At 40.8% G+C, this 21,780-nt stretch overlaps 1 protein-coding gene across 1 annotated transcript in view; it reads right to left on the bottom strand.

Moving 5' to 3' along the window:
* arhgap36 (Rho GTPase activating protein 36) overlaps positions 1 to 21,780 on the bottom strand; it is an 83,006-nt gene that overhangs the window by 30,988 nt on the left and 30,238 nt on the right. Inside the window, exon 2 of the mRNA XM_065021802.1 lies at positions 6,152 to 6,308. Within this exon, the coding sequence (XP_064877874.1) occupies positions 6,152 to 6,308 (157 nt within the window). The remainder of the gene's footprint in view (positions 1 to 6,151; positions 6,309 to 21,780) is intronic.

Below are 21,780 nucleotides of genomic sequence, written 5' to 3'. Positions count from 1 at the left end.
CAACAACAAACAAACACACACGCATGCACACGCACACACTGTCAAAATAAACTAGAGGTTCTGGTATTGGCTCAAACAGCGGGATCAGAACAGAAACCTATGGCGACCTCCCTCCGTCCCTCAGGCAGATAGCTCCCATAATATGAGTCTTCAGTGTGTGTGGATGTGTTTAACTACCGAAAGTAAACAAACAAAAATTTGACCAACTGGGGACATTTTGTTTTTTCCCCACGAGGACAAATGCTTTTTCTAGGGGGTTTAGTGTTAAGGTTAGAATTAGTGTTAGGGTTATAATTACGTTAAGGGTTAGGGTTGGGAGCTAGGGTTAGTTTTAGGGTCAGGAGCTAGGGATAGGTTTAGGGTGAAGGTTAGGTTTTTGGGTTAATGTTAGGGTTAGGTTTAAGAGGGTTTATGTTTATGTTGGTATCAAACCTTCCACGGGCCTATTGCAACTTTCTGCCCTGTTTCTGTGTTGTACATCTGACCGGTCTTGAGAGGGTGGGAGAACATGAGAGGCCGAGAGCTCCAAGGGGTCACCCTCAACAGTTCAAATACAGGAGGAAGATAATTATCAATAAAGTCTTGAGAGTAAAAAGGTTTAATTCTAAACCAAATTTCATAAAAAAATCACAATAAAACATGCATACTGGAATAATTAAATAAATACTTAATTAAGTAAGTACATAATTGGAAATCGCCCCAAAAAGGATGAAGGGATTACGTGCTATGTTAAAGTGCATAATATAATAAAATTCAATGCAAAATATAAAAAAATACAAAACCAGATTAAGCAATTAAATACATTATTTTTTATTGAACTTCCAGCTCTCTTAATTAGGCCCTCACCAACTCCCACTGTCAGTACTTTATACTACTTCTTAACATTCATACCAAGTGGAGCCAAGGTCTTACATTTGGATATCCATATGGATTCAGCTGCTCTTCTCTGGCCTATGGTCCAGGAGGCTTTCATCTCCAGACCGGTGATGTGGAGGGAGGTTGTTGGGTGGATTTGAAAGTGTGTGTTTGTAATATGTTTGTAATATTTTTTTTTTTCAATTGTGTAGAGGTGCTGTTTGAGGTGTGTCAAGACTGTGTGACTGGTTTCTCCTATATAAATGTTGCGGCATAATGTACATATTATTGCATAAACAGTGTTGGTGCTCTGAATGGTCATGAGTTGTGGGATAGGACTGGAGGTTGGTGCATGTGGATTTTGAATGTGTTGAAGTTGTCTATGGTACTGTTGTTCAATAGGGGTTTTGGAGTGGGCTTATTGGAACATTTTACAAAAATTTAAAGATCCCTTAGGTTGGGGTTTCAGCGAAAAGCTGATAAATGTCTGAATTCCTGGAGTGGGGGAAATGTACGTTGTGTTTGGGTGAAAGCGTCTTTGAGTCTAGAATGAAGGAGTCTGTTTATGTCTGAGAAGGTGCTGGTGATGGATATAATCTGGGGTTCTGTATCTGTTGGGGGATAGGAACAGGGGTCTGGGAAAGGTCTGAGGGTGGAGGACAGGGATAGGATGAGGGGGGAATAGGGATACAGACCCAGAATCGGAAAATGGATAAGAATAAGTACGAGCTGACTCCCAGGTCAGGAGTCAGTGCCTGGTCCAGAGTTCTGCAGGGAGAGTTATGGAGGTTAGGGTTAAGATTAGGGTTAAGGTTAGAGTTAAGATTAGGGTTAAGGTTAGAGTTAAGGTTAGTAGGGTTGGGGTTGGGGTTGGGGTTAAGGTTAAGGTTAGAGTTAAGATTAGGGTTAAGGTTAGAGTTAAGGTTAGGGTTGGGGTTAGGGTAAGGGTAAGAGTACGGGTTAAGGTAAGGTTTAGGGTTAGGGTTAGAGAACATAGGATATTGAATGGGACTGAATTGTTGGGACTGGGACTGATTAGTTGTACAAGACTGTGTGTGTGTGTGTGTGTGTGTGTGTGTGTGTGGGGGGGGGGGGGGGTGTGCATGTGTGCGCGCATGCATGTGTGTGCGCATGCATGTGTGTGTGTGCATGCACGCGCGTGGATGTACTGTGCTTTCTCAGACATCACTCGCTCCCATATTTTATATATGAGCCATCACTGAAACAGTAGTGGGCCTGATACACCAGGGGAGTTGGGTGGCTAACTACTCCCTTTATAGTGCACTACTTTTGATAAGAGCTCTATGGACTTTGGTCAAAAGTAGAGCACTATAAATTAAATTGGGTGTCATTTGGGACAAAGACACAGCAGTAACACACATGGGAGGTGGCTGGCTAGCTAACAGAGACTCTGTTTGAGGTCTCCACCCCAGGGAGAGGGACAGGAATATTCCCAAACATTACAGACTCTGACTGATCCCCCTCCCTATGACAGTTATAAACACTGGCCCCCTTCGTTATATATTTGTATGCGTTTTATTTATTTATACAGTATATTGTATATAGAGTCATGCTGCTATAGAGTTATCTGACACTGACTGACTGATTTAACTGTTTTCTATTTACATATTCTGCAGCTCAACAGAGAATGAAATGCAGTAAAAAATGTTTTCTATTTTAGTCTTACAAATATAGTCTTGTCCAATAACTTTGACAATATTAGATTTCAAGATTCTGTAAAGAATGAATTATTGACATATAATTAGAATGTACTGGAACAGATTAGGTGAAAACTGATTATAAATGTTTGACAGATTTTTTTTGGGTTCCATCCATGACTGGTTACATGCTGTAACTGTAACACATTTGAATGCTCTATGATGTACAGTACGGTTGTATAGCAACTGTGTGACGGCGACTATGCCTTACTGAGGGGCAACAAAATAGTGATCAAATTAAGATCCCACATCTGTATTCTAGTCTATTCTAACAGACCTCCATTCCTAACAACTGTGAGTGAAACCGTTACACTTTGGAACACGTTTAATTTGACCATTTATACAGCGTGTGGGAGTCCATTCTCCTGTTTTACTTCAGGATAAACAGTCCACAATGGAGGCAAAAGGAATGGATGAGCTGGATAAAATACAGTAGGTCTTGATGAAGGTCTTTGTGAGCAAAATGTTGCACTTTACAATTAGTTGAATTTGTGAGTAGACTCGACACTATTCCTTCTTTTATTTTAGTTCAAGGTAATATATATATATATATAATCACACAATAAATAAATTAAAATAGATGTTTTATAATGTTTAAATGTCATCCTCTTGTTTTGACCAATGGACTTGTCAGTCTGCTTATCTTAAGTAGCGTAAACTACATAGCACTGACTAGAGAGTGGTCAGGGGTCAAAGGTTGAAAAGGTTGAGAGGTTAACGGTATGAACATAGACCAAAGATGGTGGATAAATGAAGAGAGTTCACTCAGGCCGTTTACCATGGAAAACATTTGTTTGTTCCGGTCTACTTAATGGGGTGGGTCTCCCATAGACACCAATGCAATAGCAGCTGGGTCTGGTCTACTTAGTTTATTGACTTTTATTGAACCAGAAAAAAACAATGAGTGCGGTGTCTCGCTTCCTCTTCTGTCTCTGCGTGGACTACATGTAGAAGCACTGAGATCAGACTAATGCCTCTTATGTAACCCAGGGTGACACGAGAGAGGAATGTAAGCACGCTAAGACCCCTCAGAATCAGAAGCTTCTTACTCCTACAGTACTCTTCTTACTCTGTGGCGGCAGGTAGCCGAGTGGTTAGAGCATTGGACTAGTAACCGAAAGGTTGCAAGATTGAATCCTCTGAGCTGATAAGACAAAAAAATATGTCGTTCTGCCCCTGAACAAGGCACTGTTCCTTGGCCATCATTGAAAATAAGAATCTGTTCTTAACTGACTTGCCTAGTTAAATAAAGGTCAAATAAAAAACTCCTACAGTACTCTTCTTACTCCTAATATTTTTACACCTACAGTACTCTTCTTACTCCTAGTATTTTTACTCCTATAGTACTCTTCTTACTCCCACTCATCTTACTCCTACAGTACTCTTCTTACTCCCACTCATCTTACTCCTACAGTACTCTTCTTACTCCCACTCATCTTACTCCTACAGTACTCTTCTTACTCACACTTATCTTACTCCTACAGTACTCTTCTTACTCCTACTCTTCTTTACCCGTCTTACTCCTACTATTGTTGCTTTTTGACTTAAACTCTTATCTTCATTTTGTATCTAATCTTCTGACTCCTACTCTTTCATCTTAAATTGTAAGACTATATCTGAGCTGTACTGTAAAATTCACTCAGACTTATTGAGGTAATACAGTCTGGGAGTGGTGGTGGAATGAGCAGAAAACATGTAGTGGGCTTTTATATCATATACAGTTGAAGTCGGAAGTTTACATACACCTTAGCCAAATACATGTAAACTCAGTTTTTCACAATTCCTGACATTTAATCCAAGTAAAAAAGTAAAAATTCCCTGTCATTCCAGGTCAGTTAGGATCACCACTTTATTTTAAGAATGTGAAATGTCAGCATAATAGTAGCGAGAATGATTTATTTCAGCTTTTATTTCTTTCATCTCATTCCCAGTAGGTCAGAAGTTTACATACACTCAATTAGTATTTGGTAGCATTGCCTTTAAATTGTTTAACGTGGGTCAAACGTTTTGGGTAGCCTTCCACAAGCTTCCCACAATAAGTTGGGTGAATTTTGGCCCATTCCTCCTGACAGAGTCGGTGTAACTGAGTTAGGTTTGTAGGCCTCCTTGCTCACATACGCTTTTACAGTTCTGCCCACAAATGTTCTATAGGACTGAGGTCAGGGCCTTGTGATGGCCACTCCAATACCTTGACTTTGTTGTTCTTACGCCATTTTGTCACAACTTTGGAAGTATGCTTGGTCATTGTCCATTTGGAAGACCCCTTTGCGACCAAGCTTTAACTTCCTGACTGATGTCTTGAGATGTTGTTTCAATATATCCACATAATTTCCCTGCCTCATGATGCCATCTATTTTGTGAAGTGCACCAGTTCCTCCTGCACCCCCACAACATGATACTGCCACCCCCGTGCTTCACGGTTGGGATGGTGTTCTCCGGCTTGCAAGACTTTTCAACATGGTCTTGGCTTGTAAGACCATCAAACATAATGATGGTCATTATGGCCGAACAGTTCTATTTTTGTTTCGTCAGACCAGAGGACATTTCTCCAAAAAGTACAATCTTTCTCCCCATGTGCAGTTGCAAACCGTAGTCTGGCTTTTTCATGGCGGTTTTGGAGCAGTGGCTTCTTCCTTGCTGAGCGGAATTTCAGGTTATGTTGATATACAGTGGGGCAAAAAAGTATTTAGTCAGCCACCAATTGTGCAAGTTCTCCCACTTAAAAAGATGAGAGAGGCCTGTAATTTTCATCATAGGTACACTTCAACTATAACAGACAAAATGAGAAAAAAAAATCCAGAAAATCACATTGTAGGATTTTTTATTAATATATTTGCAAATTACGGTGGAAAATAAGTATTTGGTCACCTACAAACAAGCAAGATTTCTGGCTCTCACAGACCTGTAACTTCTTCATTATACAAATAATCTGTCTGTAAACAATTGTTGGAAAAATTACTTGTCATGCACAAAGTAGATGTCCTAACCGACTTGCCAAAACTATAGTTAGTAAACAAGAAATTTGTGGAGTGGTTGAAAAACGAGTTTTAATGACTCCAACCTAAGTGTATGTAAACTTCAGACTTCAACTGTATCATGTCCCTATCGCTATCATTCTTCACCTTGTTAAATGCCATGTACTGCATAGTGAAGAGCTCTACAATCTAGACCAGGATGAGCAAAATGAAATATTTTCAGGAATTTTATAAAAAGTGTTATGTCTAAGAAATTAAAATCACCAAGAAGAGAGATACAATACTTTTTCAGGACGCCGACTATATATTTCAGTCCGTCCTTTCTAACATGGCCATAGTAAATGCTCCTCACTTGCATACCTTTGGGGACTTCAATGTCATATAGCACCACATATATATGTCCTTTCTACCATGGCCATATAGTAACTACTACTTCCTCTATACCACTGGGGATGCTGATGTTGAATTCGAGGTCCCTCTCCTCCAGATTCAAACCCCAATTGAGCTTTGAAGAGCTTTACGATCTAGACAGAGCCCAGCACTGTATACATATATCTGTCGTCCTTTCTGGTCTGGCCATATAGCAACTAAGCCCTTGTGTACCTTTGGGGATGCTGATGTTGAAGTCAAGGTCCCGCTCCCCGAGATGGTAGCAGGCTACCTCTTGCAGCCTAGCTCTCTCCAGTTCAGATAGGCTCTGGATAGGCACCGGCTGCAGACGCACACTCTGGCCCAGCATGGTCGCCCACGTATGGTCCCCCTGGAGGGAGGGAGGGAGGGAGGGAGGGAGGGAGAATGATTAATGTGCTATTACTTGGAGGCATTACACATAGTACCAATCACAGCTAAGAACTGAATTACTTGATATCATTTACAATGTACTCCGAGAAGGGGGAGGGGACAGAGAGAGAAAATGGCATGTGGGAGATGAGAGGGAGAGACGGGAAAGAAGACTTAACATTTGAATTACTATAATGTTTTCTTTAATAGGTTTCCTCAAACCATACAATTTACTGTGGCTAAGTATCAAATGAACAGTAAACCATGAAGGCGGCTATTTGTATGGAAATCATTATCGCTGGCTTCAACCCATCTCCACGAGGTTACCGCTGTCCTTGGGACGTCCCTACCCTTAACCCTAATCCTAACCTTAACCCCTACCCTAACCTTAACCCTTATCTAACCTTAACCTTTGTAGATGTAATCTTCCATGGGGTAGGGACGTCCCAAGGATCCCAGAAGGAATATCTCAACTATTAACCAACCATCAAATCATATTTGACTGGGATCTACTCTATAGAGTGCGTCCCAAACGGCACCCTATTCCCTACTTTACATAGTTTCCTACTTTTGACCAAATCCCATAGGGCTGTTATCATAAGTGCACTATAGGAATAGAGTGCCATTTGGGATGCATACATAGCCAGAGGTTAGGCCTAGCGAGAGCTTAAAAACATCTTTACCGTATCTCTCTTTCCCAACAACTTGAATATAATTATGCTGTAGCTTGATAGGAATGATGATAGGGAAATTGCCTTGTCCTCTGCAGGTGGTCATTTGAGTTTTCTCTGAGAGTTGAATGGGTCAGACAAATACACACGGATATGTATGTGCACACTCACATGCACACATTTCTTACAGGAAAAAGAACCATCCGTCTGTTTTCGTTCTATTTTGTTTTGTTTTGTTTTTAGTCGGAAGACAAATTTTCTTTCGACTGCTCAAGGCTATGTCTGGGGGGGCCAAAGTCAGGCCATTCTACGTCTGGACAATAGAAGAAGAGGGTTCGCCACCGAAGGACACTGTTTGAGGCCCTGTCCCTCTGGGTTAACACTGGACCCAAAGCTTGGGAAACAATCATAAAGTGTGTCTCAAATGACACCCTATTCCCTGTAGGCCCTGGTCAGAATGTAGAAGAACTGTAGGCCTCAGAAAACAGATGTGCACTTTGAATGTGTCATTGCTGTGGGAAGATGCAAGCCATGTTGCCTGTTTATGCTGTTGCCAAAACGCTTCATGCTTTTGCCAAACCCCATTTCTGTCATTGTCACAACAAGTCCATTAGGAGTTGGCAAGGAACAAGAAAGAAACTGGAAGAAACAGACCCAGACTAGGAAGATGCTGTCCTAACATCAGAATCAGCTGCTATAGAACCTTAGCCTATGCTCCTGCAGTATATATGGATGTTCTGGAATCAGTATCAGCTGCTGCTGTAGAACAGAGTAACACATGCTGTTCTACAATCCTTTATACACTAGAAAAACAGTCTAAGGTACAGTATATATTCATATGTAGTAATTTAGTTGAATATTATGTAATATACTGTAGCTGTACTTAGCCTAATCCCTTGACACGGTAAGGAAATGGATGGAATGGTAGGAACATGGTAAGGGGGAAGAGAGAAGGACAGATTTAACTGTTCTGATGGAATCCATTCCTCCCTGGTTACAATTCCATTCCTGGGTGATTACCAGGAAGTTAGAACCTTATAAACAACCTCATATCATTGGAATGGGCACAAGATGAAGGGAATTAAAGAGGTATAGGATAACAAATGAAAACCAGAAACAAGACAAAATAGAGGGAGTAAGAGGAGAGAGAAAGAAAGAAAACAGACGGAGTAAGATGAGAGAGAGAAAGAAAGAAAATAGAGGGAGTAAGAGGTGTTTTCTTTGATGGTGGATTAAGGTGACAACATGGTGAGTAAAAAACAAACATGGTGCTGGGATGAACCCCATCCGTGATGGTCCACTTTGACGACCCCTCACCCTACTGGCAACAAGGGAATATATGTGTGTATATGTATGTGTGTACGTGTTCTAGAGTCCTGCATCGGGTTGGATATCCGCGGTTCTCCATGGATGAAAAAAAAAATTCAACCCACGGTTCGGCTCTCGATTCTGAAAATTTCTTACAAACTCAGGAGCTTGTTGTCTTGTATTTTTTTGCTAATTCCACTCTGTGAACGGTGAGGCAGACAGACGACCAGCCATGCACCCAGTGGTTCAGGGAACTGTTTGTTATTTGTGGGGTGCTGAAACTTTTATGTTTCGTCCTCCCACGTGAGAATACGTTGCCAAGTGTACTTTTCCTGGCTAGCCTAGCTCACTCAAAAATGGCTAACGTAGGCCTAGACCTAACCGGAGAAATAAAAATAAGGCTTATGAAATACACCATCATGGAAACAGGTGCTACACAAGTTAAATGATTTTCTCCTAACCCTACCACCCCTCCCCTTATTGGAGTAAACTAATGGACAACAATACGTATGTTTCAACTTCCAGCTTATACATACTATACACATTTTACAGACAGTGTATTTAACAATATTTATCTTTGTTTGTTTTTAATCCCATCCTTCAGGTACCCTCAACCCCTCCCATCTATATCTGAAGACCATCCAGCTTTGATTTCTATTTGACATATATTTTTAACTGTGCTGTTTCACAAAAGTTCTGAACCTATAAACATTTTTCAGACATAGTATATTGAACATTAGTCATCTTGTTGTTTTTAGTCCCAACCTTCAGCTCCACTCAACCCTTCCCATCTATCTCTGAACACCATCCGGTTTGTGATGTGCTGTGATGGCACAGCTGTCAATTTTTGGGGTCCTTAAATGAAACGGGGATACTTTTTGATTTATCACAATTTTCTTTAATTAACCAATTTGGTCTTTAAGGCAGGACCGACAAACAAGTTCCTTACTTTTTCTCCATTCCACTTGCCTCTTCCATTTCTGTGGTAATGCTGCAATTAGTTGGTTGCAATTTCTGCATGTGTGACATAACTCCATTAGTCATATTTATGATATCCATACAGAATCTTTCCAGATCCTTGATATTATTTGTCTGACCTTATGGACTGCTCACTTCAATGCAAACCACAGGTTTTCAATGGGGTTTAAGTCTGGAGACTGAGATGCCATTGCAAATTTTAGATTTTGTGGTCAATTAACCATTTCTTTGTGGAATTCGATGTGTGCTTGTGGTTATTGTCTTGCTGTAAGATCCACTTGCGGCCGAATTTCAGCCTCCTGGCAGAGGCAACCAGGTTTTTAGCTAAAATACCCTTGTACGAGGTAAAGTTCATGATGCCATTGACCTTAAAAATAGTTTTGCTGACGGTCTCTTTCCCTGCCTCTATGTCAATTCCTAATAGCCTAATGTTAGCTAACTAACATTGAACCTGGTTGGTTAGCATCCTGCAGATTCATATAGGGTAGTGACATAATGAGTTGGGATTATGGTTAATTGTTTAGCTAGCTAGCTACATGTCTTAACCTTTCTGGCGCAGGTGTTCCGCTAGCGACCCACCTAGACAACATCCTGTGAAATTGCAGAGCACCAAATTCAAAATACAGAAATAGTCATAACAAACATTCAGTGTTATACATCGGTTTAAAGATGAACTTCTTGTTAATCCAGCCACTTTGTCAGATTTCAAAAAGGCTTTACGGTGAAAGCATACCATGCGATTATCCGAGGACAGTGCCCCGCTTACAAAAGCATACAAATATTTTACAAAAGGAATTACAAAAGTCAGAAATAGCGATAAAATGAATCACTTACCTTTGAAGATCTTCATATGGTTGCAGTCACAAGAGTCCCAGCTACACAATAAATGTTCATTTTGTTCGATAAAGTCCCTCTTTATATCCCAAAAACTCTGTTGTGTTGGCGCATTTTGTTCAGTAATCCACTGGCTCAAAGGCGGTCAAAACATGCAGACGAATACATCCTAATAGTACCAGTAAAGTTCGTCGAAACATGTCGAACGATGTTTATAATTAATCCTCAGGTTGTCAGTTGTCTAAATAATCGATAATATTTCAACCGGATAATAGCGTATTCAATAGAAAGGAAAAACAACGAAGGGCCCACACTCGGTCACGTGCGCAAACCAGCACTGCATGATTCTACAGTCCACTGACAGAAAGGTCTCATTCGTCTTCATTTTTCAGAAAACAAGCCTGAAACAATGTCTAAAGACTGTTGACATCTAGTGGAAGCCATAGGAACTGCAATCTGGGTCCTACCCATTAGATACTCTATAGGTATTCAATTGAAAATATCCACATCAAAAAAATCCCACTTCCTGGATAGATATTCCTCAGGTTTTCGCCTGCCATATCAGTTCTGTTATATTCACAGACATTATTTTAACAGTTTTGGAAACTTTAGAGTGTTTTCTATATGCATATCCTAGCTTCTGGGCCCGAGTAACAGGCAGTTTACTTTGGGCACACTTCTAATCCAGACGTCGAAATACTGTCCCCAAGCCATAAGAAGTTTTAACAACAGACTCTACAATACAAGCATCCATTTCAATAGGGTGAGTAAAATGGTCAGCAAGCTGTTCGCTCATTTGTGTCTAGAAGTAGCCTGCAAGCTAGCCAACATTAGCCAGTTAGCTTGGGTGCTTGACTGCTGTTATGTTAGCTAGTTAACGTTACATGTATGATCTGTGTAGTAATATTATTTGTATCTCAGAGCCATTTACTTTGCTAGTTATAGCCTAATGTTAGCTAGCTAACATTGAATCTGGTTGGTTTTCTACCTGCAGATTCATGCAGGGTAGTAACTTCATGAGTTGAGATTATGGTTCATTTCTTAGCTAGCTAGCTACAAGTCAACAAAAAACTCCACTATGCAAGTAACCACTTCAATAGAATGTCATTGCGACAATTGTTGATAGACGTAGCTGGTAAATTCGCTCTGGCTATATACTCCGATTTCAGAGCACTCTCGTCTGAGTGTACCAAAGCACAGAATAACTGATGAATTTACTGACGCTCAATACACATTGAATATGGTAAACTGGTCAGTGAGTGGTTCTCTCATTTGTGTTTGGAAGTATTGTAGCTAGTAAGCTAGCCAACATTAGCCAGTTAGCTTGAGTGCTTCACTGCTGTTGTTAGGACAGAATGATCAACCCTTAAAGAGATGGGTAGGGTTAAAGCTTAAGAGGGTGTGAATGATGCTGAATGATGCTGAATGGATAGACAAATAAGAGCTCTCCAGTAGGTAGTGTGTGCTTAGGATTGTGTCCTGTTGGAAGGTGAACCTTCTCCATGGAGCAGGTTTTCATCAAGGATCTCTTACCTGACTAGTTCATCTTACCTGACTAGTCTCCCAGTCCCTGCCGCTGAAACACATCCCCACAGCATGATTCTACCACCACCATGCTTCACCGTAGGGATGGAGCCAAGTTTCTTCCAGATGTGACGTTTGGCATTCAGGCCAAAGAGTTCAGTCTTGGTTTCATCAGACCAGAGAATCTTGTTTCTCATGGTCTGAGAGTCTTTAGGTGCCTTTTGGCAAACTCCAAGTGTGCTGTCATGTGCCTTTTACTGAGGAGTGGCTTTCTGGCCACTCTGGCCACTCTACCATAAATGCCTGATTGGTGGAGTGCTGCAGAGATTGTTGTCCTTCTGAAAGGTTCTCCCATCTCCACAGAGGAACTCTGGAGCTCTGTTAGAGTGACCATTGGGTTCTTGGTCACCACACTGTCCAAGGCCCATCTCCCCCGATTGCTCAGTTTGGCCGGGAGGCCAGCTCTAAGAAGAGTGTTGGTGGTTCCATAGTTATTCTATTTAAGAAAGATGGAGGCCTCTGTGTTCTTGGGACTTTCAATGATTCAGAAATTTCTGGTACCCTTCCCCAGATCTGTGCCTCGACACAATCCTGTCTCAGAGCTCTACAGACAATTCCTTCGACCTCATGGCTTGGTTTTTGCTCTGACATACAATGTTAACTGTAGGACCTTATATAGTGTGTGCCTTTCCAAATCATGTCCAATCAATTGAATTTACCCAAGGTGGACTACAATCAAGTTGTAGAAACATCTCAAGGATAATCCATGGAAACGGGATGCACCTGAGCTCAATTTTCTAGTCTCATAGCAAAGGGTCTGAATACCTATGTAAATAAGGTACACACTTTTTATGTTTAATACATTTGCTAAAATTTCTAAAAACCAGTTTTCACTTTGTCATTATGGTGTATTGTGTGTAAATTGATGAGACATTTAAAAAATATATATTTTAGAATAAGGCTGTAATGTAACAAATGTGGAAAACGTCAAGGGGTCTGAATACTTTCCGATTGCATTGTCTGTTCTACCACAGAAAACATGTTATTATTGCAAAGACTATTTGATTCTGACTTCGGACACATACAGTTGAAGTCGGAAGTTTACATACATCTATGCCAAATACATTTAACCTCAGTTTTTCACAATTCCTGACATTTAATCCCAGTAAAAATTCCGTGTCATAGGTCAGTTAGGATCACCACTTTATTTTAAGAATGTGAAATTTCAGCATAATAGTAGAGAGAATGATTTATTTCAGCTTTTATTTCTTTCATCACATTCCCAGTGGGTCAGAAGTTTACATACACTCAATTAGTATTTGGTAGCATTGACTTTAAATTGTTTAACTTCGGTCGAATGTTTCAGGTAGCCTTCCACAAGCTCCCCACAATAAGTTGGGTGAATTTTGGCCCATTCCTCCTGACAGAGTTGGTGTAACTGAGTCAGGTTTGTAGGCCTCCTTGCTCTAACACGCTTTTACAGTTCTGCCCACAAATGTTCTATAGGATTGAGGTCAGGGCCTTGTGATGGCCACTCCAATACCTTGACTTTGTTGTTCTTAAGCCATTTTGTCAAAACTTTGGAAGTATGTTTGGGGTCATTGTCCATTTTCAAGACCCTTTGCGACCAAGCTTTAACTTCCTGACTGATGTCTTGAGATGTTGCTTCAATATATCCACATAATTTCCCTGCCTCATGATGCCATCTATTTTGTGAAGTGCACCAGTCCCTCCTGAAGCAAAGCACCCCCAAACATGATGCTGCCACCCCCATGCTTCACAGTTGGGATGGTGTTCATTGGCTTGCAAGCATCCCCTTTTTTCTCCAAACATACCGATGGTCATTATGGCCAAACAGTTCTCTTTTTGTTCAGACCAGAGGACATTTCTCCAAAAAGTACAATCTTTGTCCCCATGTGCAGTTGCAAACCGTAGTCTGGCTTTTTATGGTGGTTTTGGAGCAGTGGCTTCTTCTTTGCTGAGCGGCCTTTCAGGTTATATAGGACTCGTTTTACTGTGGATATAGATACGTTTGTACCTGTTTTCTCCAGCATCTTCACAAGGTCCTTTGCTGTTGTTCTGGGATTGATTTGCACTTTTTGCACCAACATGCATTAATCTCTAGAAGACAACGCATCTCCTTCCTGAGCGGCATGACGGCTTATGGTCCCATTGTGTATAAATTGCTCCCAAGAATGAACCAGACTTGTGGAGGTCTACAATTTCTTGTGGAGGTCTTGGCTGATTTCTTTTGATTTTCCCATGATGTCAAGCAAAGAGGCACTGAGTTTGAAGGTAGGCCTTGAAATACATCCACAGGTACACCTCCAATTGACTCAAATGATGCCTATCAGAAGCTTCTAAAGCCATGACATAATTTTATGGAATTTTCCAAGCTGTTTAAAGGCACAGTCAACTTAGTGTATGTAAACTTCTGACCCACTGGAATTGTGATACAGGGAGTTATATGTGAAATAATCTGCCTGTAAACAATTGTTGGAAAAATGTCTTGTGTCATGCACAAAGTAGATGTCCTAACCAACTTGCCAAAACTATAGTTTGTTAACAAGAAATGTGTGGACTGGTTGAAAAAAATAGTTTTAATGACTCATAACCTAAGTGTATGTAAACTTCCGACTTCAACTGTAGATGTCTGATTAAATATCAAACCACATCCATAATATACTGTACTAAAGAATGAGACTATATGTATTACTAGCTTGAAGTGAAACATAAAATTGGTGCACTCCACAGATCATATGGGAACCATGGACAGTGTGAACTTGATCTAATTCTTAACATGACTATTGCCATAACACTTTTCATTTTTTGTTTCAGGCACAGATAAAACAACAGATATACAGTGGGGCAAAAAAAGTATTTAGTCAGCCACCAATTGTGTAAGTTCTCCCACTTAAAAAGATGATTTTCATCATAGGTACACTTCAACTATGACAGACAAAATCAGAAAAAAATCCAGAAAATCACACTGTAGGATTTTTTATGAATTTATTTGCAAATTATGGTGGAAAATAAGTATTTGGTCCCCTACAAACAAGGTAAGCAGCTTGGTTTGAAGAAATCAACTGTGGGAGCAATTATTAGGAAATGGAAGACATACAAAACCCCTGATAATCTCCCTCAATCTTGGACTCCACGCAAGATCTCACCCCGTGGGTTCAAAATGATCACAAGAACGGTGAGCAAAAATCCAAGAACCACACAGGGGGACCTAGTGAATGACCTGCAGAGAACTGGGACCAAAGTAACAAAGCCTACCATCAGTAACACACTACGCCGCCAGGGACTCAAATCCTGCAGTGCCAGACGTGTCCCCCTGCTTAAGCCAGTACATGTCCAGGCCCGTTTGAATTTTGCTAGAGAGCATTTGGATGATCCAGAAGAAGATTGGGATAATGTCATATGGTCAGATGAAACCAAAATATAACTTTTTGGTAAAGACTCAACTCGTCGTGTTTGGAGGACAAAGAATGCTGAGTTGCATCCAAAGAACACCATACCTACTGTGAAGCATGGGGGTGTAAACATCATGCTTTGGGGCTGTTTTTCTGCAAAGGGACCAGGGCGACTGATCCGTGAAAAGGAAAGAATGAATGGGGCCATGTATCGTGAGATTTTGAGTGAAAATCTCCTTCCATCAGCAAGGGCATTGAAGATGAAACGTGGCTGGGTCTTTCAGCATGACAATGATCCCAAACACACCGCCCGGGCAACGAAGGAGTGGCTTCGTAAGAAGCATTTCAAGGTCCTGGAGTGGCCTAGCCAGTCTCCAGATCTCAACCCCATAGAAAATCTTTGGAGGGAGTTGAAAGTCTGTGTTGCCCAGCAACAGCCCCAAAACATCATTGCTCTAGAGGAGATCTGCATGGAGGAATGGGCCAAAATACCAGCAACAGTGTGTGAAAACCTTGTGAAGACTTACAGAAAACATTTGACCTCTGTCATTGCCAACAAAGGGTATATAACAAAGTTTTGAGATAAACTTTTGTTATTGACCAAATACTTATTTTCCACCATAATTTGCAAATAAATTCATAAAAAATCCTACAATGTGATTTTCAGGATTTTCTTTCCTCATTTTGTCTGTCATAGTTGAAGTGTACCTATGATGAAAAGTACAGGCCTCTCTCATCTTTTTAAGTGGGAGAACTTGCACAATTGGTGGCTGACTAAATACTTTTTTGCCCCACTGTAGCTAGGGCAATAATCGGATATGGCATAACAACTATAGTCAGAGTAGTTGGCTAAAGAACAAACTGGATTCTGAGGTGTTTTTCTATTTAAAATGTTCTCTTTCATTTCCTCCTCTTTGTATTGCATTGATCTTACCCCTCTGATCTAACTCCTGACTATTGTTGTCTTATATGGCCTAACAATGATAGTCAGACAAGATTGCTGAAGTACAAACAAACCTGGGACAATGCAGGTTGGATCATTTTAGTTATTCTATTCAAAATGGCTACCTTCCCCTTCTGGTGACTTTTGGAGTGATCAGGACAGCTTTTTCTGTGTCCATTATTTAATCAAGACTGATGATGAATAACAAGTATACCCTAGGGATCAGGAATGATGCCAACACAACTCATTATTACACTGAAACTCAATAGGTGTGTTGTGGTAGTGTAACTGCTGCTGATTATATGGGACACACACACACACACTCCAGAGGTTAATTCTAAAGGTCAAAGGTAATATATTTTTGTTCTGTTTAATCTGCTGCTCACTCAGTCTAGCTGCACTGCTGACACACACACACACACACACACACACACACACACACACACACACACACACACACACACACACACACACACACACACACACACACACACACACACACACACACACATGTTTTATAGGTTTATGCACTACGATTGGTGGAAGAAAAACAAACTAACAAACATACTAATTGATATAAAAAACATGATTTAAAAAAAGGTTTTCAAAAGTTATCTTTGTAAATTATATCATGAATAGGACTGTTGGTGTTATGTCACACATGCAGCTAACAGAAATATATGGAAAAGCTGCTCTACCCAAAATTACAACCAACTAATTGCAGCATTACCACAGATATGGAAGAGGCAAGTGGAAGAGGGAAAATGTAATACACTTCTTTGTTGGCCCTGCATTAAAGATCAAAATTGGTTGAAGAAAATTGTGATAAATAAAAAAGTATACAAGTTTCATTTAAGGACCAAAAAATTGACAGTTGTGCCACATAGATTGCAAAAATATTGCAGTCTAGGAATGGTTGAAGAAGTGCAACATTTACCTGGAGCTAACTCTGAAAATAGTACTATTTGGGTGATTTGAAAAGTCATAGTCAATCGATCAATAATACGATACTTTTAGCTAAAATATTTAATTTACAATCTATAGAAACTATGAGCATAGAAAGGTTCAGAACTTTTGTGAATCATAACAGTACAGTTGAAAAATACATGGCAAATATTTTTTAATTTAACCAGGCAAGTCAGTTAAGAACACATTTGAATTTACAATGACAGCCTAGGAACAGTAGGTTAACTGCCTTGTTCAGGGGCAGAACGACAGATTTATACCTTGTAAGTGCAGGGATTCGATTACTGGCCCAACGCTCTAACCACTAGGCTACCTCCTAGTCAACGCCAAAAATGGGTGGTGTTATGAGACAGATGGGAGGGGTTGATGGTAGCTGAAGGGTAAGATTAAAAACAAACAAAATATAACTATTGTAAAATACAGTGTGTCCGTAAAATGAATATAGTATGTATAAGCTGGAAGTACAACTCTAAGTGTTGTCCATTAGTTTACTCCAATTAGATTAGGGGAGGGGTAAATATATATAAAAATATATATGTATATATATATTTACAAAAGATATATATGGGGGATTGGAAATGATGCAGACAATTACAGTGATGGAAGCTACAATATTTCTGCACTATTAAAGCTGATCTACCCCCCAAAAAAAAATAGAAACATACTATAGTGACCATCTGATCACTAAAATGAATGGAGGTTACTAACTTGAGAAGATCCCTATTTAAGTCATTTTCTACTAATTTTAGGGTGTTTTCACACTTGGTTCCTTTCAGCCAATTCTTGTGAACTCTGTGCAGTTCGCTTAAGTGCTTGAGCACGCCAAAGGGACTCACAGCCCTCAAAAGAGACCCAGAAGTGAACCAAACCGAGATCATCTCGAGAGTTTGGTTCGCTTGAATTCCGCTGTCCGGTTCCCTTTGTTTGGGGCAATGTGAAGGCAAAGCTCAGCAGGTTTTGCTTGACCCTTTTCCCGTAGTACACACTAGACTACTGCCACACCGTTCTCCCAGCCATAACCCCTGACATTGGTGCCACAAAAGAGAGAAGATGATGATGTCCAGGTGGGTGGAAAAAAACGTGTGCTGTTTTTGGATATTGATTATCAATTGTCAAGGATGCACAGAAATGCCAAAATATGAGTTTTGTACTGACATGATGTTCAGGTTATTTGTTTGCAATATGTAAATATATAGGCTAAGAGAGCTTCATCAGCTGTTTATTCGATTGTGGGGTTTGAAGCCACAGCAACAGCAACATATTTGATGAGAATCACAAGATAGGGTACAAAATCAAGGTCCTTGCTATCTGGAATCCTTGGGACGTCCCAACTCTCACGTTACCCCATAGAAGTTGACATTTAAAATGGTTACGGTAAGGGTTAACGTTAGGGTTAAGGTTAGGTAAGGGTTATGGTTTAGGTTGGGGTTAGGCTAGGGGTTGAGTTTAGGATTTAGGGTAGGGACAACCCAAAGAGTCCAGATAGCGCTACCACAAAAGCAATGCTAACACTTAAAGGGCCAGTAGCCAACATTTAGGGTCTCATCTATTACAGCATGATTTAATCTGCAGTATTCTTCTGCTATTTATTCTGTTACCAATAATATTCAGATGTAAATATTATCTACTGATTATAATTATTATGTCTCATCTTTTAACAAAATGCAATATAGTAACTTCCAACATGTAAGTAGGTATATCTTGCTGTTGATAACACAATCTGATGGAATGGCTTGTCCTGCACTTTGTGAAAACCCAGAGTTCATTGAGTAAATTTTGGAAAAAGATCTTGGTTCCTTTCTAAAAACATAGTAATGTGAATTGCAAAGAGGACTCCGACCACAAAATAGGTGAAGTGAAATGACAAAAGAGTTGGGGTCCTCATTCAAAGGCAGTGTGAATACAACGAGAACTGAGTTATTTTGCTTCTCCTTTACCGAAGAGTTCACTTTAAAGAGGACTGAGATCGGTTATTTTGAAGAGGGGACTATATGTGAAAATAGTCACATGCAGGAGTATTTGCTCTGCACAAAGTAAGATAATTTTCCATATGTGCATTTTACTTAGTTCGTTTAATCTATTGTTGAAGACGTCAGATTGAATTCAGACTATAAAATGCAACCCTTGACAACACAAATTCACAGAAGGCTCAAATTCACAGAAGGCACACATTCAGATTGTTCAAGCGGATTGATTGAATACTTTACAGATAAATGACAGCAACCAGAGCAGAGCACTTAAGGAGACTGAGAGAAAGACTGAGAGAACCTACTGTAACAACACACGCATTGAAACACACACACACATTATCTAGCTTTATTCAATACTTGGCAGAGCAAGCCGTGAGACATCGCACACATTCTCTTCGACACTCCAAGACATGGAGACAGTAGCAAACACACAATACCTTTTGATGACAAATACCTATTGAACACAAACACACTCGCTACCGGACAGAACTTTTCGACACAACAAAGAGCAACGAGAGTCTCAACAATTGTCACACTTTGTGACTAACAAACCGTTCTAGAGACAGTAGCAATAAATTCACACCTTTTGAAGACTTAGAGAGACCACAAACGCACATTAAGCACACACTGACTGACTTGCCTGGTATAATAAAGGTATAATAAAAAAATGTCAAAAACAATCTATACCTGTACGTAGATAGTCAGCTGTAGATGAATAAAGCCCTTTATGGAGTGAGTGAGTCCGCTCAGCTAAGTCCTGTAGTCTGCACAGCTACTTCTCACGCTCACACTCAAACTCACACACTCACAGCAGAGACGCAGACCGGGTTAGTGTGCCCAGTCCAAATGGGGCATGAGGGAACACACTCGGAGTAAGGAGAGCAAGACAGAGCGAGCAACAGAAGGAGAGAGAGAGAGAGATCTGCTCCCTCCATCTGCTGGTGTAAATCAGTGAGCTGAGTCTCGCTGCCAAGAGATCACTTCACGTAAACACCGGGATGGGGGGGGGGGCTGAATCTGTGAGGGGAGGGGAGAAGGGGGATAGAAGGGAAAGAGGAGGAAATAAGCGTGGATGAAAGGGTTGGAAACGGGAGAGATGCAGGGGAGAGAACTGAAAGGGAGAGAATGAGAGGAAGGGAGGGGGGAAGTGGGGAAGTGGGACGTAAGATGAACAGGGGATGAAAGGGAAGGAGGGGGGATAAGGCTGTGAACTAACTAAGCTGTCCTGGCTTGATTTAATGAGTGATTTTCACTATCTCCTCCTCCCTCTCCCTTCTCTCTGCTCTTCTCCCCTCTCCCAATCTTTTCTCTCTATCATGTACTTCTCTCTGGTCTTCTCCTCTCTCCCTCTCTTTTCTCTCTATCACCTACTTCTCTCTGGTCTTCTCCTCTCTCCCACTCTTTTCTCTCTATCACGTACTTCTCTCTGGTCTTCTCCTCTCTCCCAATCTTTTCTCTCTATCATGTACTTCTCTCTGGTCTTCTCCTCTCTCCCTCTCTTTTCTCTCTATCACGTACTTCTCTCTGGTCTTCTCTCTCCCACTCTTTTCTCTCTATCACGTACTTCTCTCTGGTCTTCTCCTCTCTCCCACTCTTTTCTCTCTATATCACGTACTTCTCTCTGGTCTTCTCCTCTCTCCCACTCTTTTCTCTCTATCACGTACTTCTCTCTGGTCTTCTCCTCTCTCCCACCCTTTCTCTCTATCACGTACTTCTCTCTGGTCTTCTCTCTCCCACTCTTTTCTCTCTATCATGTACTTCTCTCTGGACTTCTCCTCTCTCCCACTCTTTTCTCTCTATCACATACTTCTCTCTGGTCTTCTCCTCTCTCCCACTCTTTTCTCTCTATCACGTACTTCTCTCTGGTCTTCTCCTCTCTCCCTCTCTTTTCTCTCTATCACGTACTTCTCTCTGGTCTTCTCCCCTCTCCCTTTCTTTTCTCTCTATCACGTTCTTCTCTGTTCTGCTCTTCTCCTCTCCCTCTCTTTTTTCTCTGTGAGGGGAGGGGAGAAGGGGGATAGAAGGGAAAGAGGAGGAAATAAGCGTGGATGAAAGGGTTGGAAACGGGAGAGATGCAGGGGAGAGAACTGAAAGGGAGAGAATGAGAGGAAGGGAGGGGGGAAGTGGGGAAGTGGGACGTAAGATGAACAGGGGATGAAAGGAAAGGAGGGGGGGATAAGTCTGTGAACTAACTAAGCTGTCCTGGCTTGATTTAATGAGTGATTTTCACTATCTCCTCCTCCCTCTCCTTCTCTCTGCTCTTCTCCCCTCTCCCTCTCTTTTTTTCTCTCTATCACATACTTCTCTCTTATCTGCCATTCTCCCCTCCCTCTCATTTCTCCCTGCCCTTATCCTCTCACTCTCTTTCCTCTACATCAGTACTTCACTTCTCCAACTCTCATCCTCTACTCCTGGCGTTATTCCCCCTCAGCACAGAAAAGAGAATCCCAGGGAGATCTACCTCAGCTATTTCTTCTCACGCTGACCACTCCCCTTAAAAGGAGAAATAGGATAATAGGTATTTCTAGATGTTTCTGCACTCTCTGGATGTTGGACTGTATTATACTGTGTAAATAACTCACTTGGAAGTGTGTTCAAGTTTCTTTCACTCCTTCCTTGGTTCAATTATCTGTGGATGATTGCACAAGTATAACCAGGTGCATGTTGGGTAAGAAAATATCCAACCACCCACTTTAAATCACTCATGATAAGCGCAATTAAACTGATACTATTATACCTTTTATTTAAACCAGGCAAGTCGTTCAGAACATATAATATTATTTTTTGTAAAATGACCTCTTTTTAGCAGATTTAGCTATCTGGCTAAATCTGGCACATTTAC

This window comes from Oncorhynchus nerka, linkage group LG8, assembly GCF_034236695.1.
Source record: "Oncorhynchus nerka isolate Pitt River linkage group LG8, Oner_Uvic_2.0, whole genome shotgun sequence".
Lineage (NCBI taxonomy): Eukaryota > Metazoa > Chordata > Actinopteri > Salmoniformes > Salmonidae > Oncorhynchus > Oncorhynchus nerka.
This window is presented reverse-complemented; position numbering and strand designations above follow the sequence as displayed.